Source organism: Plectropomus leopardus, chromosome 20 (assembly GCF_008729295.1).
Source record: "Plectropomus leopardus isolate mb chromosome 20, YSFRI_Pleo_2.0, whole genome shotgun sequence".
Classification (NCBI taxonomy): domain Eukaryota; kingdom Metazoa; phylum Chordata; class Actinopteri; order Perciformes; family Serranidae; genus Plectropomus; species Plectropomus leopardus.
The window spans coordinates 18,839,998-18,858,077 of NC_056482.1; the positions used below are offsets into that span (position 1 = coordinate 18,839,998).

Below are 18,080 nucleotides of genomic sequence, written 5' to 3' on the forward strand. Positions count from 1 at the left end.
TTTTGTTTCTGCTGCTGCTGTTCAGTATTTGCAGAGGTCTTCATTGCTTTTTAAATGCGCAGTTTCATACCTCAAGTACATGAATAAATTGGAATACATCAGTGTTAGATTATTTTGGGTGGTTGGATAGTGGTGTTACTTCATTACACACTACTTAATGATATCCCTTTCACTCTTAAATTGACCATTCTCTCCTTGTGTCCAGGATGACCAGACACCTCTGCACTGTGCGGCCCGCATGGGCCACAAGGACCTTGTCAAGATGCTCCTTGAGCACAAGGCCAACCCCGACTCAGCTACAACTGCGGGCCACACGCCCTTACACATTTCTGCACGCGAAGGACATGTTCACACTATTCGTATTTTGTTGGATGCTGGGGCTCAGCAGACCAAGATGACAAAGGTAGAGATCGAAATTGGTTTCCTAGGCATTAATGCTAAATTACTGCGAGAGGATTTCAGGCACTGCACTATTTAAAGCTCTATTTGGTGACTTTTATAAAAATATTCTTTGTCATATTTTTTTTTCATATTTTCTGAAAGCATCATTATATTGTGACTATCGTACATGAGGTAATTTGTGAAAAAAAAAATCATGTCCTCTTCCTTGTAGTCCTTCTCATGGCATTTGCAAGAATCCACCTCACGTTAACAAAAACAATGACTCAGAGCAGAGGAGTGTCTACTGCAGCTGTTAATCATGTCCATCACTGCTTGTGAACTGCAGTAAAACTGTTAAACAAGGGAGCACTGATGAAATATGATTAGTCGTTAATGCAAATACTTTCAGAAACATATTTTAGTGTGCTGTTCGGCTGTAAAAAGTGACATTTTGACCTGGCCGACATGTTTTAAGCTGTCAAGCAAAAACCAAGCACCACCCAGCAGATGGAGGAAAAGTCACCAACCTGCAGCTTCAATGCTAACATGTTTTTTTATTATATCTAACTTGCAGTAATTTCTTTTGATATTTGTATTTGGGAACTTTCCTCTGCAAGTGCATCAATTGTAATTTCCTAACTTCAAGAGCACTTCCAGGTTTATGTTATGCTTAATTATATATAATTCTGTAACACAGACTGAATTTTATTAATGTTACTCTTAGTAGAAAATACATATTTTCTTAAGAATTAATGAGAAAACTAATCTGTCTGTGTTTACTTTCTAACAACAGTGAGTATAATATACAGTAATGACAACTGTGTTTTCTTCTGAGCAGAAAGGCTTCACTCCCCTCCATGTGGCCTCTAAATATGGCAAGGTGGACGTGGCTGAGCTCCTACTGGAGAGAGGAGCCAACCCTAATGCAGCTGGGAAGGTGAGACAGTCTGTACTCTCTGCAGTTAGTTCAGCTCCCTGAAGCACAGAAAAACAATAATTAAGTACTCTTTACACACCTTTGAAGAGCGATTCAGCCTGAAAGTTTGACCCGATAGAGATGACTTTGGGATATCATCTGATTTATAGATTATCATGGTATGTGTTTCATATATACATGTTTTTTTGTGTGCATGTCTATGGGTTTATATATATGTGTACATGTGTGTATATGTGTGTGTTTAACAGAACGGTCTGACACCCCTTCATGTGGCCGTCCATCACAACAACCTGGATGTTGTTAGACTCCTGGTCAGCAAGGGAGGATCTGCACACAGCACTGCCCGAGTAAGATGCTCACATATGTGTGCGCGCACATACTCACACAGGCAGGCCAACACGGCATGCCCAACCATCGCTGACACCCACGCTAAAACAGGTCAAATGAGCGTGCGATTTTTAAACATAAAGTAATGTAAACGACAGCCTCCAAAGCTCTCTCTCATCACAGATTTCAATCTAAAATTAGACAGTGCTAAGAAAAGCAATGCCCACTCTTGCATGTCTGTATGTCCTTGTTTCTCGCTCCAGAATGGCTACACTGCCCTGCACATAGCGGCAAAGCAGAACCAGATGGAGGTGGCCAGTTGTCTGCTGCAGAACGGGGCAACTCCTAATTCAGAGTCCCTCCAAGGCATCACGCCCCTACACCTGGCTTCACAGGAGGGGCGGCCCGACATGGTGGCCCTGCTCATCTCCAAACAGGCCAACGTAAATCTGGGAAACAAGGTACGCTTTTAGGATGGATCAAAGTCTTTCAGACTCAGAGGGTTAAAGATGATTTTTTTAAGCTTTTCACCATTTAAAATGATCCTTTCTTTGTTCACCTTGTGTCTGTTTTAGAATGGGTTGACCCCTCTGCATCTTGTGGCTCAGGAAGGTCATGTGGGAATCGCTGACATGTTGGTTAAACAAGGAGCTTCCGTTTACGCTGCTTCACGGGTAAGTTACCCCACCGCCTCTCACACACAGTAAGATGAAATTGGCAGGATCGGCTTTGAAATGGCCTGCCCAAGGAGATAACGCTGGCAGAATCTATTTTTCAGGGTTCCCACAGATCCTTAAAAAGTCTTAAAAGGCACTGAATCCTTTAATCTAAAAATAAGGCCTTAATTGGTAATAAAATGCCTTAAATTAATCTTCCAATAAAATCTTTCAAATATCTTAAGAAGACATAAAAACAACATTTTATAAAAGTATCCGTCCTTTGAATGACCGTATAATGATTTTTAAGTTTGATAAATGCTCGCTGCCTTTTTACAATTTTGCATTTTCATGTTTGTAAGAGTTTACAAGTTTACATAATATCCAAGCTGTCTGCAAAGAGGTATTAATGAAGCTACTGAGCAGCAGCCAACTGTCTCTCTCTCTCCCTCTTTCTCTCTCTCTCTCTCTTGTCTCAGATGGGCTACACACCCCTTCATGTGGCCTGTCACTATGGCAACATCAAGATGGTGAAGTTCCTCCTGCAGCAGCAGGCTCATGTGAACAGCAAGACAAGGGTAAATGATCTCTGTTTCACTTGTACAATATACTGCATATGACTTGATCTGCGGATGTGTCGAACCACTGGCTGTGTGTTTTTGTTTACTTGTTTGTTACTTCGTGTTTTGTATTTTAGAGGTCTTCAAGGGTCCAAAATGAGGGAAGCAAACCCAAATAGACCCAAAAAAATGTTCTGAGATCCTATAAGACCTGATCAATTAAAATGTTGCTCTCACCTGTCTTACTGTATATAATGTTTAAAAATCTTTCAGGTATCTGCTTTAATTTTATTTTATTCTTTTGTTGCTTTTTTATTTCCATTGTGATGTGAGCTGCTGCAGCAGCTTAATTTCCCGGCTCGCCATCCATCTTTTTGCCACACTGCCTCCAACTTGCTGGCACTGCTGCTCAACGTTTGTTTTTTCTTTTTGTTTGTTTGTTTTTTTACCCCAATATCGCCCCTGTAATCTGACCCTAAATCAGCCTAATCATCAAGCCAGTTCCACGTACAGCTCTTATGTGTGGGGCTATCATGGGTTTTCTTCAATGCATTCAGGTATTACACATAGTGATAAAGAGACCCAGGACCTTTGGTAATAGTTTGAGACACAACGCAAACCTAATTGAGTATAATAATATGTGGACCCACCCTGTGTGAGTCCAGGGTTCTAAGTTTCAGTTACACCCAGACTTGGTATTGGCATTAGACTGCAAAATCACTGATGGAAGTACTATCTGTAATTCTTCTATTGAGACTCTCCTCCCTCCTTTTGCCTCCAGATGGGCTACACCCCTCTGCACCAGGCAGCTCAGCAGGGCCATACTGATATTGTCACCCTGTTGTTGAAACACGGAGCCCAGCCCAATGAGATTACTTCGGTGAGTCCTTTTGTCCAAAATATCATTTTCCCTCCATCCACATCCTGCATGTTCTTAAGGGAGATGGTCAATAAACTACAAGGTAATATCACTTTGATAGTGCCTTCATGTGCAGCTCCAATGGTAGGTCCTAAAGTTTTTTAACTTGTTCTTTTTTTGTCTTAAGTTACAATACTCATCCCATCTGTGGTGATAAAAAGTAGAATGAACCACTCAGAGAAAAACATATGTGCTACATTTGAGTACCCTCTTGTTTCCAGTCACCATTCATCCCTATATGCTGATAATTCTGTATTGTATTTTTGCAATGTGTATCATTTCCCCCTGTTAATATTGGACAATAGCACAAAACAATGTATTTTATATGCATTTTCAATATGTTACATGACCCACCTTCATTGATAGAATACTAGATATGTTTTTTTTTTTTTTTTTTTTTTGCATCTGTAGGTTTGCAATTACTTTACATCAGTTCAGTATTTCCTCTATTAACTTGTCATGATTGACATTAAAGACATCTTGTAAAAGGAGGGCCCCAGCCAAACGAATTCTGTCTGGGGCACTTTAACATGGAACCCCTGTTCTACTGCAATGTTGCCCTTTAAAAAAATATGTATTTACACAATATATGTCAAACAATTGAAAGCTTTATCACATCACATTGTATGGCAAAATAACATGTCACGTTTATTGTTTTTTTTTTTTTTTTTTTTATATATTTAAAGTTAAAATCAATTTAAGAATTTTAGGTGATGTTTCTCATCTCTCTCTGCACAGAATGGGACATCTCCCCTGGGTATTGCCAAGCGGCTGGGTTACATCTCTGTCATTGATGTGCTCAAACTGGTTACCGAGGAGTCCGTCTCCGCGGTGAGCAACACATCATGCATGGTTCACGTGGTTACACCAGTGCGCAAATAAGTAGCCTTGACACGCCATGACTAAGATGTTCAATCAAATAATTGTCTTGATCAGGTTCAGCTGCCTCACCTGCTTGCAAAACAAATTCAGCATTTTTCTGCTGCTCTCCTCTCTTTCCATTTCACTCTCTCCTCTGTCGCTGCCATATCTCTCTCTTGCAACATCCTCTGCTTCTCGCAGATCACGACAGAGAAGCATCGGATGAGTTTCCCAGAGACAGTAGATGAGATTTTGGATGTTTCGGAGGATGAAGGTAGGCTATCCGATTTAATTATTTTATGTTATCAATTGTACAGCTTTGATAATTAATTTTCAGCTCTGATTCGCTATTTCTGAAGAAGAAAGGAGGTACACTGACACTTCAAAGTACCACCATGAATTTCAATATGTACATGACTGTTTATAACACCTTTTTCCATTTGTTTTGTAGGGGTTGCCCAGCTAACGTTAGGTAGGAGTGTGTCTGTATCTCTGGCTTGTCCGGTCCGGTGGCTAGTGAACTTGTGCCTTCATCGCAATTCTCATTTTCTCTGTGTGTCACTAATTGTCTTTTTTAATCAGTTCGTCTGACTCTGCTCTCAACTCCAGCTCTGTTTGCTCCTCTCTATCTTCTCAGTCTTTATTCTCTCCTCCTCCACTCCGTCTTACCTTAGAGATTTATTTGAATAATGTGTCAGTTTTTCATCAGCATGTAGTCAGGACATTTTCCTTTTACCAGCGTTCAATGCACATCTGTTCGTGGGCTCATTATCGACAAAATCTTAGTATTTCTGCATTTAAAAGATAAACAGCTCCCTTTCATTTGAGCCATTTGGAAAACGAGTGCTCCTGCCTTTTACAGCCTAACTGATCAATAAGCTGATCACACACATGCTGTGCCCAAGCTGTGACACTCAGCACGCACAGTAGCTGCTCATGTAGTCGTCTTTCTGTTTAAAAGAGACTCAGAATTCAATTAAATCAGTGTAATTTTTACAACACATTTTGAAGGCATTTTTGTACATGCAAGCTTCATTTTAATCTATTTTGTTCTTGTACTTGTTTTATTGTATTGCTTTCTCTGCTTTAACATGTTTTCATTTACCTGTACAGCTTGTTCCAATGAATGTTTAATTGTCTCCGTTCGTGAAGTGTTTTATTGTTTACTATTGTTGTTATGATCATTATTTCAATATCATTCCTCCTTAATAATTGAGGTATTTTCTCCTACACAGAAACAACCATCACCACATGTGATTTCATCTTTAATGGGCATGCTCACTAAAAAAGCTGTCACCAGGTGCCTTGCAGTTTGCCGTCCATGCAGTGTCCTTAAACTTTGTTAATATTCACTGTCTTACCAGTCCCTCTTCTTTCACTCCTTTGGTTTCCATCAGCTCTGGTTGTTGTTGGTTTGACTCCATTGCTTAGACCGAAATATTTGAGATTGCTTTGTGGCCATTTTTTCTGTGGTTTTCATGGAGGTGAAGGGATGGGAAGGATGGTGGTGTAATGATTACTGTGTTTGTTTATTGAGAATTGCATCAAGTGACATTATTTTGAAGTAAACCACAGTTCAATCTGTCATTTATTAAAAAAAAGTCAAAATGCATTGGGTAAAAAGGTGAATTCCATTGGCAAATCATTTTATCTGATTTAAGAAACTCATACGACTGAGTGGAAGAACTTGAGAGTTGAGATCAGCATCATTTTGCCCTGTATCCCCCTGGTCTCGTCCTTTTCTCTCTTAATTATTAATGTTCAACCTGTTCTTTGCCCATTTTCATTTTGCCTTTCTTGCTTGTTTTCCACCTTTCTTACGTGTTTATCTTGCCCACAGGAGATGAGTTGCTCGGGATGGATGGAGCACGCTATTTAAAGCTTGATGACTTTAAGGACCAGGACGATGACTTCCTCTCCCCGAAGAAAACCCTCAGAGACTTTGAGGGCGGCATGGGAACCACGTAAGTCAGGAACTCACGTTTCTGCATTTTTGGTGTCTGGTGAAGAGGGGCTTTCAAGGTGAAAGTTGAATCAGCGTTTTGTTTTGGTTTTTAATTGTTTTCAGGAATATCCAGCTTAACAGATGTTGTAAAATGGCCCAGCTGGCCAAGTTATTCAACAGTGACATTTGGTTAAATTTAGGTTGTGATGATGTCTGATGCCAGAGGGAGGATTGAGTGAGTAATTGAATGACTAGCTTTGATAATTTAAGGCCCCGACACACTGGGCCAATGGTCAATGTAGGGCCATCATGGGCATCTGCCGCCCTAGTTTTGGCAGTGAGTGTCCCTCACTGTTGGCGCTAGTCGGCCCTTGTCACCTGTTTTTTGGCTGATTCAGCATGTCGAAACGGCTTCAGACACAATGGAGCCCTTCGGTGAGTGAAATCACTCTCACCAGCAGCTAAGCTCAGTTTACGAAGAGCGAAACAGAAGTGATTAAAGCAAACAAACAATTAAAGTCAAGAGGGTGTGAGATTTAAACAGATATGTAATATAAGGAAAGATTTGGGGGGAGTGCCATTCAGCTCTTCAGCAGAAACAGCTTGTAATTTTTTGTGGTATTGTTCACTAGCACACGGTAAATATCCTTTGTTCTTTCAACATCAGCTTGTGTTGTTAATGTGCTAACTGGCAAACTAGCATCATGAATCTGCCCTGTTCTTCCTGTTTTCCTTTAAATGGCGAATACAGACTACTGCCACCTGTTGGTATGGAGAGTTATTCACAGGCACAGAACATGCGTATCTGCTAGTTGGCTGTTGGCTGCAGTCTTAGCAGTGTTTTCACATACAATGGTGTGGCCAAAACACAGGCGACTTGAGGCAACGCAACAGTCGGCCTTCATCGCCAGTAGTTCTTTGATGTTTGGTGTGTTTACGTCCTTACAGTATCTCTGCCTTAAATTATGAAAAAGCTGTGATAATTTTTTTTTTTTTTATTGCAGAATAATAATTAGCAGTTTTTTTGTCTTACATAACTTTCTCCTGCAGGCCATATTCTCCTGCTATTCCCAGGATCCCTTGTGTGTCCCCAGAGACTGTACTGCTGGATCAGGTAGGCTTATCTCATGATGTTTAGAGGGTGCTTTGCAATTGTAAGAATTTGCTTCTTTATCCAGTTGAAGACAGGTATTAATTTGTGAACGCCAAAAAAATGTTCTGGTGTTTATTTTTATCTCTTCTTTTCATCTCTCTTAGATTGTCTCCTCCTTTCTGGTTTCCTCTCTGTCTGTTTCTGTCTATCACTGTGCTTTTTTTTATCCCCCTCTCTCCTCTCTCTCTCCTTTTCTCTGACTTTTATCTTTTTTTCTGTCTTAATCTTCTCAGTCATGGTTATTTAACTGCCTCTCAATTTTTCATTGCTTGTCTTTTTTCACTCTGTGACCTCAGCACACCCCTGTTCCACTGCCAAAGGAGTATGATGAAGACTCTCTTATCCCAAGCAGTCCGGCTACGGAGACTTCAGACAACGTCAGCCCTGTGGCAAGCCCTATTCACACTGGGTCAGCTAACAAAACATTTTGCTTCATGATAATCTTCCCTTTATTTAGGCTTAATTATGTTATTGATTGATATTGCTCGTCAGGCTCATCATAAAGAGGGGATTTTGGGTTAGGGTTAGCGATTATGGCAAAAATGGAATAAAGGGCAATAATTGTAAAAAACTTTTTAAAAAAAAGTGAATTTAGAATTTAGACTCACATGTATAGAATGTGAGAAACAGGGTTTCATTTGGGGATTAGACAATCTGGAAAAGTCTTGTTTTGATTAAATAATTTCTTTGTTAGTAGTGACAAAACAAAGATTTCTAAATGGGGGAAGCCAAATTCAAAAACTCCATAACTGACAACGCATCACTTTGCAGAATAATCTTTTACATGATCAGTGATCATCGCTATTGTGGTGACATCCTTTACATCAAATCATCAATGATGCCAAGACTGAACCACAGACACTCCACCCACGGATGTGCTTCCTACAGTGCTGGCAAATGGCAACACATAACCACAGATAGTGGTTATAAGTGCTGTTCTCTATTAAATTCATCCATTTTCATCTGTTTATCTGGTGCTGGGTCGTGGGCAGCAGGCTGAACCCCTGACGTCCCTCTCCCCAGCAACACTTTCCAACTCGTCCTTAGAGTGTTCTTGGTCTACCCAGGCCTCATACCAGTTGGACGTGCCCAGAAAACCTCTAAAGGGAGTCCCCCAGAAGGCATCCTGGTCAGATGCCTGACCCGCCTTAACTGGCCACTTTCAATGCAAAGGAGCAGCGTCTCTACTCTGAGCTCCTCACCCTATCTCTAAGGCTGAGCCCAGCCACCCTACAGAGGAAACTCATTACTGCCAAGAGCTCATGACCGTGGGTAAGGGTTGGGTGGGATGGATGGTAAATCTAGTGTTTTTTCCTCTGGAATGACTCCCTCTTTACCACAACAGTCCGGTGCAGTGCCCTTGTCACTGTGGACACCACACCAAACTGCCAATCCATCTCACGCTCTATTTTACCCTCACTGGTAAATAAGACTACATGATACTTTGACTTTATTTTCAGCAGTAACTCTCTCAAACCAGAGGCAGCAATCCACTGTTTTCTGGCAGAGAACCATGGCCTCAGACTTGGAGGTGCTGACTCTCATCCCGAACACTTCACACTCTGCCACAGAGCGCCGCAGTGCACGCTCAAGGTCACGTTGTGATGAAGCCAACAGAACCACATCATCTGCAAAGAGCAGAGATGCAATTCTGAGGTCTCTAGAGTGGACACTTTTTCTCCCCCTGCTGCTTCTTGAGATTATGTCCATGGATATCACAAACTGGAACAGTAATAAGTGATAACCTTGGTGGAGGCCAACACCCTTTGAAAACATGTTTGACTTTGTGCTGAGTGTACAGACACAACTTTGACTCACAGTAATGACCCCAGTACCTCATACTCTGGGAGTCCCCCCCACAAGGCACTCAGTTGCAAGTTTTCTCCTTTTAAAAACAACCCAAGATTCTACTGTTTATGGGATGATATATAAATGATACATCTTGCTTTACTAAATCACAAATGTTTTTCTGTGCATGTGTTTACTCTTTGTTTATAATGTTAATCCACAAAATGCATGTCATTTCCACCAAATTCAAAATGTTAATTTTCAAAGTCTGCTGAGTCATAATTTATGCACAGCACAGTGAATCAGCATTCAAAAAGCAGAATATAAAGTGTAAGAAAAGATGAACTCATGAGAGCAAAAAAGTCACCCTGACACACACACACACACACACACACACACACACACATATATGAAGCAGCCTGTCTAATGCAAGATCAAACAGCATGCGGCTCTTTTTCAAGTGTTTTTATGTCATTCTTGCTGCACTTAGTGGCCGCTCCAGATGGCCTGTCCTCTGCTTCCATATCTGGAGAATCAAACGAAAAGGGCATCGACATAGTGAACTGGTGTCTGCTTTGTGAATCACTCTAAAACAGACAGGGACCAGATCTATTCTAAACACTGTTAAATTGAATAAACACCAAATGAATTATCCTTTTCTCTCTCATTCAGTGGAAGAATTGCCCTTGAGGAAGGCCCAGTATTGATTGTTACATTTTATTTGATGTTTTGAAAGTGTTTTTTATTAATGCTAAATGCATCTTGGTCATAAAAACATAGAGCTTAAATATGATTTGAACCTTTTCATTTATTATCGTATTGCTGTTTTGACTCTCAGCTTCCTGGTGAGTTTTATGGTGGATGCTCGAGGAGGCTCCATGCGAGGCAGCAGACACCATGGCCTGCGAGTTATTATCCCTCCTCGAACCTGCACTGCACCAACACGCATCACCTGCCGTCTGGTCAAACCTCAGAAGCTGACCACACCGCCTCCACTGGTGGAGGGGGAGGGGCTTGCTAGCCGTATCATCTCCTTAGGGCCATCAAGTATGCAGTTCCTTGGGTGAGTCAACTTTGTTGTTGGTTTGAAGAGAAAGAGAGACAGTGCTGCACTGGGTCAAGAAACTAGCTGCTTATGATCATAAAAAAATCAAATGCTTTTCAAGGATAGTGCAAGAAGTCAGATAAGAATGAAAGACAATAACTGTCCAACTGTCGTAGAAGTCCAAGGTATAGGTTAGGAGTCTGAACAGCATCCGAGGCGCTTGGATTGTAAGTAAAAAACATGCATGACCACAATCATCCATCTATTAATAAAGGATCTTTACTTACAATCAGAGTGCATTGAATGCTTTTCAGACTGCCAACCTATAACACAGATTTCTGCATTAGTTAGCTGGCCAGTCATTGTTTTTTGGGGGTTTTTTTTGTATTTTCTTGTCTATGTTTTGGTGGGTAATAGAAGAATCAGAATTTTTGTGCCTGTATAAAATTAAAGGAATGAAACTTACAATGAAAGAAATGTTTAAACAACATTTTGTGTTTGATTTCCACTTGTTTTATTTCCTGCAATTTTCATTTTCATTGAATTACAATATTTATAAAACTGTTTTAAAGATAGTTAGCATGCCAGCTGTCAACTCAAAAAGAAACTAGAGGTTAGAATGACTTGCACTGGATTTGTGTAAGATAATCACAATAATGTGCTATGTCTTGTGTCAAAAATAAATTAAATGGATAAATTAAAAGCTGATGATTATTACTCCATCTAGTGGACATTAACATGTCTCAGGGCAATACTGTAAATAAGGGAATATACCTAAAAAGGGGAGTGATAATCCAGCTACAATATTGGATCCAAACAAAACTGATTTGTTTTTTTCCCCATAGGATTAAAATCATTCTGTGTTTATCAGCAGAAGCCTTAAACCTGATTGTAAAACAGATTTTTATGCAGTTTGTTCTTTATTTTTTAACAGACCTGTAATAGTAGAAATCCCCCACTTTGCCTCACTGGGCCGAGGAGACAGAGAGCTTGTGGTCCTCCGCAGCGAAAATGGCTCAATCTGGAAGGAACACCGCAATCGCTACGGTGACGAAGTGCTGGAAACTATTCTAAATGGCATGGATGAAGGTCAGTGTGATGGCAATGAATGACTGTTTGTGAGACCTTGCACTACTGCAGATCAGTCAGTCTTAATCTTGATTTATGACGCGGGAGTTGCAGAACAAGGGCACAGGGAGAGGATACTTTTTTTATGAGAAAATTGTCCAAGCAGCGATAAAGAGGAGCACCTTCTCTCACCTTGACACATGTAAGCTGTAATTTGTATGGCTCACTTGTGCCTGTATTCATGGAAGTCTTTCTTAGATTTGCATTCTAACATTTATCCTCCCTCTGTCTTTATCGTTCCGTCTGTGTCCCTTTTTACTATTTCTGACCACTCTCTTTCTTCCTTTTCCTTCCTTCTTGTGTGTAGACTTGGAGAGTCAAGACGAGTTGGAGAAGAAGAGAATCCGTCGGATCATCTCCACTGACTTCCCCCTCTACTTCGCTGTGGTGTCCCGCATTCAGCAGGAGAGCGATCTGATCGGTCCAGAGGGCGGCCGGTTGACCAGTAAGCTGGTGCCACATGTCGAGGCCATCTTCCCCGAGACAGCTGTCACCAAGAGAGTGCGACTGGGGCTGCAGGTAAGACTGAGAGCATTATATGTGAGTTGGACTGATGAAGAGACGAGGAAATTGCATATTTAAAAACAATACATGTCCTATACACCTTTCATAATTGCTTGGGTGATTGTTTTTCTTTTGCTTGTACAACAGAGACAATCTGGTGCTCTTCAGAAATTACTGAGGACAGATGTTGGAATTACAAAACAGCTGACTCTCAGTCTGTGCCAACATGTTTACCTGTGGTACTTTAGTTTGTGCTGCACTGAGTCACCTAAAGTTTAGATTGGATAGATTTTATAACCTGAAGTTGATGTTCTGTCTGTTTGACAAATGACAAGCCTGAATTGCTAAGAATTGCGCCATCAATCACTGAGAGTGAATGCATACGCTATCTTACAGACTGCTGTTTTATTCTCTCATTACTGTGAATTTTGATGTTTGAAGGAAGCTCATGTATTGTCATCTGAGTTATTGCTTCTACGACAAGCTGGAAATCCATGTTTGATTCTGTATTTTGTCGTCCACCTCCTACAATGTTGGCCTCCTCTCCTGCATATTAGATGTTTTACTTGATATTATCTCCTATGTAGGAGATAAACTTTTAGTTTAAATTAGACCTGTTAGGCCTTTGAGTCTGAGAAAGTTATGTAGAATGAGGCGCTTACTGCACCATACAAAGGGCATGGAAAGTTCATCCTTATGCAGCAAAAACAGGTTTTATTTTTTTCAGTTAACCAACTGCAATTGTCATTGTCAAAACATAATTGAACTGTGCAGTGATGCTTGGCAGGATTCTGTTTTGTGCACAAAAGAACTGCCATCCATAGTAGGCGCACTGAATCCACCAAAGCAGAGGAGGAGGATGAAAGAGATAGATAGATTCCTGAATAACAATAATCTATATGTCTTTCTCTTGCTTACTCACTCACTCGCTGAGTAGACCGCATATGTACGTGCATGGAAACATAGGCGTTGCAGATGTATGGCTCTTGTGCATATGAAAAAGAATCCTGCCAGCATGCAATAAGCACTTCAATTTGAACGGCTTTTCCGCTCTCAAAACAGTCAAATTAAGCCTAAAAGTTTATCTCCTACGAGGTAGATATTATCTCCTGCAATTTTTGCCTCTCAGAGCTTCTGTACTCTTGTGAAGAAACCAGATCTGCTGTAGATGACACTGACTGGGAAAGACTGATTGAGAAAGTAGATTTTCTGGGCCTTTAATGCTTAACGATTTATAGTTTCACAATTTTATAGATCACCCTGCAAATAGTTGCCACATTCTAGACCTGTGGAGTATACAGTCTGTCATACTGCACAGTGTCTGGTGTCTGTGCTGCCGAACAGGAGCTTTTGGCAAATATCTGACTGTCACTCATCCAGACCTCCACAGACACACATATGGGAACTTGGCGAGCACTCATGCTGACTGTCTGTTTTCACCCAACACCTCCGCTTGGTTTTGTTTTTCATGACAGAGAGATTATGGTGGATTATGGGTTCTACATTTCAGTCTTTTGGTCACTTCAGCTTACATTGTTAACATTGTCTGTCAAAGCACTGATTTGTCACAGCATTGATGTTATTTAAGGAAATTGCATGGGTCTGAGTTTTGCTTTGCCTTATGCTGCTCTGTTTATGTTTTCCTTTTATCCAGCCATTCATCACTCCTCAGTTGCCTGATTTAAGTTGTGAGCCACACTGACCGAGCTGATGCACTGATCTGAGTTGGGTCAGGTGTGAAATATGAATTGGTTGCATGTGTGAGTATGGCTGTGAGTTTGATGTTTCAGTCTATTGCACACGTATTGCTCTGTTTTCTTTTTGTATTCTCCCCTTATTTCTATTTCCTGCATATTTATCCTTTTGGATCAGCTATACTTATTTCAGCTTTTTATACTGTGTTTGTGCTTGATATTATGTTTGATTTAGTTTATGCACTCAGCCTTCTGCAACTCCATGTCCTTTAAACTGTTTTTTTTTTCTGGCATTCTCCTTTGAATAAGCTTTTCCCCCACCTCTTCAAACTCAGGCGCAGCCTATCCCTGATGAACTGCTGACTCGCCAGCTTGGTAACCAGGCGACCTTCAGCCCAGTAGTTACCATCGAGCCACGCCGACGCAAATTTCACCGTCCAATCGGGTTGCGCATCCCTTTGCCACCATCCTGGCGGGAGAGTCCTCGAGATGCTGGGGAGGGTGACACTACCAGCTTGCGCCTCCTCTGCAGTGTCATCGGTAGGATCCACTTTGAAGTTAATCCCAAAAACATTAATCCCAAAACAACATAGTTGCTCTATTATTTAGATATTTTTTTTGTATGAAAATTTAATATAAAATTGGCTATAGAAGGGTGTATGTAGGCATCCTTGGTTATCAGGGCATGAATGACACAGTGTGGTTGTTATCGTGTCTCAGGTGGCACAGCACCGGCTCAGTGGGAGGACATCACTGGAACCACCAAGCTAATGTACGCCCACAACTGTGCCAACTTTACCACCAATGTCTCTGCAAGGTGAGCACCTCAGCAGTGATGCATCAGTCATCTGTCCTTGCCTTCTGTCTTGCAAATGTCATATTTCTCTTCTCCTACCTTACTCAGATTCTGGCTGGCAGACTGTCCACGAACAGCGGAGGCAGTGGCCTTTGCCAATTTGTTGTACCGGGAGCTGATGGCGGTTCCATATATGGCCAAGTTTGTTATTTTTGCGAAGATGAATGAAGCACGGGAGGGACGCTTGCGTTGTTACTGCATGACAGATGACAAAATGGACAAAACACTGGAGCTGCATGAAAACTTCACCGAAGTGGCCCGCAGTCGAGACATTGAGGTCAGCACAGGGCAATGGAAAATGTTGCATGGGTCACACAAAGGGAAAAGGTTTCGTGGAAAGCGGTAGGGGTTGTTAATGCATGCATATGTCATAACCATTTTAAGGGATTTTTTTTCACATCAAAAACTTCTAAATATGTACTTTTGATGAACAGAGACACGTTTTTAGAGATTTATTCAATGCCTGGAGAGGAACTTAGTTTCAACATTTTATGAAACTTTCTGCAGCTGATGGAGGGCATGCCGCTGCACCTGGAGTGTTCAGGGAACCTCGTGCCAATCAGGAAGGCCACCCAGCAGCCTCGCAGCTTCAGCTTCCAGGCCTTCAGAGATAACAGGCTGCCCGTCTCTGTCAAGGTCCGTCTCAATCTGACTACTCATATGCCTGCTTTTCTTTCACACGCTATGTATTCATACAGTACTGTGGTGTTTTGTGTTCAGTCGTTGGATTCAGTGTGTCAAGGATCCTCTCGCCAGTTAGTCAGTCTCCCTCCTCAACACTCACCTGCTGTTCACCCAAACAACCTGTGGTTTTTGTGTGCTTTTGTGTCATTTCTGTCAGGCAGTCTCTCAGTTTGTCACCATTAGCATGTTAAGGTTTGGATAACAGTGCAGCGCTGTGTACTCTCTGCACCCATTCAGCAATACAGCAATACAACACCAAGAAACTAAAATACACCTTAAAAACAGTGAAACTGGAATTGAGACATAATAACATTATTTTACTCAAACCTCCAAGGAACTGTGTGTAAGATTTAGAAGGACTTAATGGCATCCAGCAGATTATAGATTGTAAACAGCTGATATTTCTTGTTCAGAAGGTTTTTACCAAGAGCCGAATTATCTGTTAAGTTATATTGAAACAAATTGAACTGGTGATTTAAACAAATGAAAACACTGAATGAAGCAGTTTCACGTTACAAATCAGTGCATTTCCGCTGCTGTTTGCATCTCAGAGAAGGACAGCTCGAACAGCCACATGCTGTTGTGTGCTAACACCTTTTCTTGGTTTCCCAAACAAACCAACCATGTGATTTAAACCAGTAAAAATGGTGAATAAACTAGAATAAATCAGTGTTTCACCAACACTGTTTGGCATGTCAGAGACAACCACTAGTCAGCACATGCTAATGTGTGCTCACCTTTATTCTTCAATATTCTAAGTTTCAGACATTTAGGAGGTTTTTACCAGAAGCCGAATTATCTACAAATGTCTCTTCCTCTCCAAAACAAATGGCCCAATGCTTTAAACGCCAAAAACATTGAATAAAGCAGTTTCATGTTGCTGTCATTACAGAGAACTTCTAACTTCAGTGGCTGGCGCAAAAACAAGAACTGCTCTCTCAAGAGTCACTGTTCAGTTTGCCCCTTCTGGGCTACTGTAGAAACATGGTGGTGCAACACGGTCATCTCCATGGATGAAATCTGGCTCCCCATAAACTGCTCATTCTAGAGTACCTAAAACACTACAGGTCTTTTTTTCAGGTGATTATACACTAAAGAAAGCATACTAATTGTATAATATTCAGTCTTTCTGCCAGTATATATTCCTCTAAATTCTACACACTGGAACTTAAAGAAAGGTTGAGAAAATAACTTAATTTCACTATTTAGACATACCATTTGAATGTATCTCAATAAGTATCATTATAATTGATTATTTTGAATACACTGATACATTTCTTTATCTGTGTATGCCTGTCAGTCACTCCTCTTCATGTTTGTCAAATCTTGTTTGTCAAACTATTCCTTTTAAACAAGTGACAAGTCAAACCAAATTTGTTCCCCATTTTTGCTTTTTTTTTCTATTTTAATGTAATAATAAACACCTTCCTAATATGTCATGGTATCCTGCTTTTTAAGTTTGCCTCTTTGGCTACAGATTCATCAGTGTAAAATTAGTCCCTCTTTATGACCATAATTGTCATTTCTTTGTGTCTTTTACCTTCTGCATTTTAGTGATGTTGTTTAGACCCCCTCTTGCACAGATAACTTGTCTGTTTTTATACTGTGCCTGCTTTTTCATGTCTGTCTTTTCATATTTGTCATTATATTCATGTACTTGATTTCATTTGTTCGTTTTGTTTGATAATCTATTTGTCTATCAGTGTCTTTCTTTCTTTGTGTGTCTGTCAGCGTGACAAACACTACTGTCCAGTATGAACTAGACAACTACTTTGATAAATATTTGATCATTATGGTGTAGCCAAGCAACAAACAACTTACCTATCTACCTGTCGACTCTCGTGGGTAATTGTTTGCATGTCCTGTGACTCCCTCACTTTCTTTGCCTGCCTTCCTATCTTGCGGCCTTGCCTGTCTGTACGTGTCTGTCTCACTGTCTCTCTTTCTCTCTCTCACGGTCACTCTGTAACTGTCTGGTCTGACAGACGTCCAGGTAAAATGTGAAGGTAAATCTCTCCCTCTCGCCTGCCTGTGGACTGCTTCCATCCCTGTTTCCCCCTGCTTCTCGTCCCATGTTACTGCGCCACATGCTCCAGACACGGTGGAGGGATCTAATACCCATTTTGATGTGTTTTCTTCCTCCTTATTCTTGCTCTGTTTCTCTCTCCTCTTTTCTCACCCGCTCTGTCTCTTACCCTGTCTCTTTCTTTCACCGCCTTCCTTCATTTGCTTACTCCTTTTGTTCACCCTTCTCTCTTCCATTCCTCTATCTGGCTTTGTGTTTTTTTTCGTCCACCTCTCGCTCCATATTCTCTTTCCTCTTCCGTCGTTCTTTCTTTTCTCCACTCTGTCTGCCATTTCTCTATATTAGGTCAGAGATAGTAACAAGGATGCAACTGGGTTTTTGTCCTTTCTGCGGAAGTGCACCAAGTATGAGGACACACAGCATGTACTGTGTAACCTAAACATAACCATGCCGCCCTGCGTCAAGGTAAGGACTCGCAAAAACCTCCCAGCAAGATCACATACACAAACTTTTGCTCTGCTGTGCTATCACAAGGTTAACACATAGAGACAAATAACCATTCACGCACACATTCACACCTACTGCCAGAGTGACCAGTTAAGATAATCCACACTGA

At 41.0% G+C, this 18,080-nt stretch overlaps 1 protein-coding gene across 5 annotated transcripts in view; it reads left to right on the plus strand.

Moving 5' to 3' along the window:
• ank1b (ankyrin 1, erythrocytic b) overlaps window positions 1–18,080 on the plus strand; it is an 89,065-nt gene that overhangs the window by 55,178 nt on the left and 15,807 nt on the right. For 3 of the 5 annotated variants that reach the window (XM_042509973.1, XM_042509972.1, XM_042509975.1), the window contains exons 14-34: window positions 206–403; window positions 1,220–1,318; window positions 1,567–1,665; window positions 1,909–2,106; window positions 2,221–2,319; window positions 2,781–2,879; window positions 3,643–3,741; window positions 4,519–4,611; window positions 4,843–4,915; window positions 5,093–5,113; window positions 6,482–6,605; window positions 7,637–7,700; window positions 8,036–8,148; window positions 10,366–10,590; window positions 11,507–11,661; window positions 12,008–12,219; window positions 14,234–14,438; window positions 14,619–14,715; window positions 14,803–15,031; window positions 15,262–15,390; window positions 17,810–17,929. In XM_042509973.1, coding sequence (XP_042365907.1) covers window positions 206–403; window positions 1,220–1,318; window positions 1,567–1,665; window positions 1,909–2,106; window positions 2,221–2,319; window positions 2,781–2,879; window positions 3,643–3,741; window positions 4,519–4,611; window positions 4,843–4,915; window positions 5,093–5,113; window positions 6,482–6,605; window positions 7,637–7,700; window positions 8,036–8,148; window positions 10,366–10,590; window positions 11,507–11,661; window positions 12,008–12,219; window positions 14,234–14,438; window positions 14,619–14,715; window positions 14,803–15,031; window positions 15,262–15,390; window positions 17,810–17,929 — 2,751 coding nt within the window. The remainder of the gene's footprint in view (window positions 1–205; window positions 404–1,219; window positions 1,319–1,566; window positions 1,666–1,908; window positions 2,107–2,220; window positions 2,320–2,780; window positions 2,880–3,642; window positions 3,742–4,518; window positions 4,612–4,842; window positions 4,916–5,092; window positions 5,114–6,481; window positions 6,606–7,636; window positions 7,701–8,035; window positions 8,149–10,365; window positions 10,591–11,506; window positions 11,662–12,007; window positions 12,220–14,233; window positions 14,439–14,618; window positions 14,716–14,802; window positions 15,032–15,261; window positions 15,391–17,809; window positions 17,930–18,080) is intronic. The other 2 variants (XM_042509974.1, XM_042509976.1) reach the window with 1 other exon arrangement.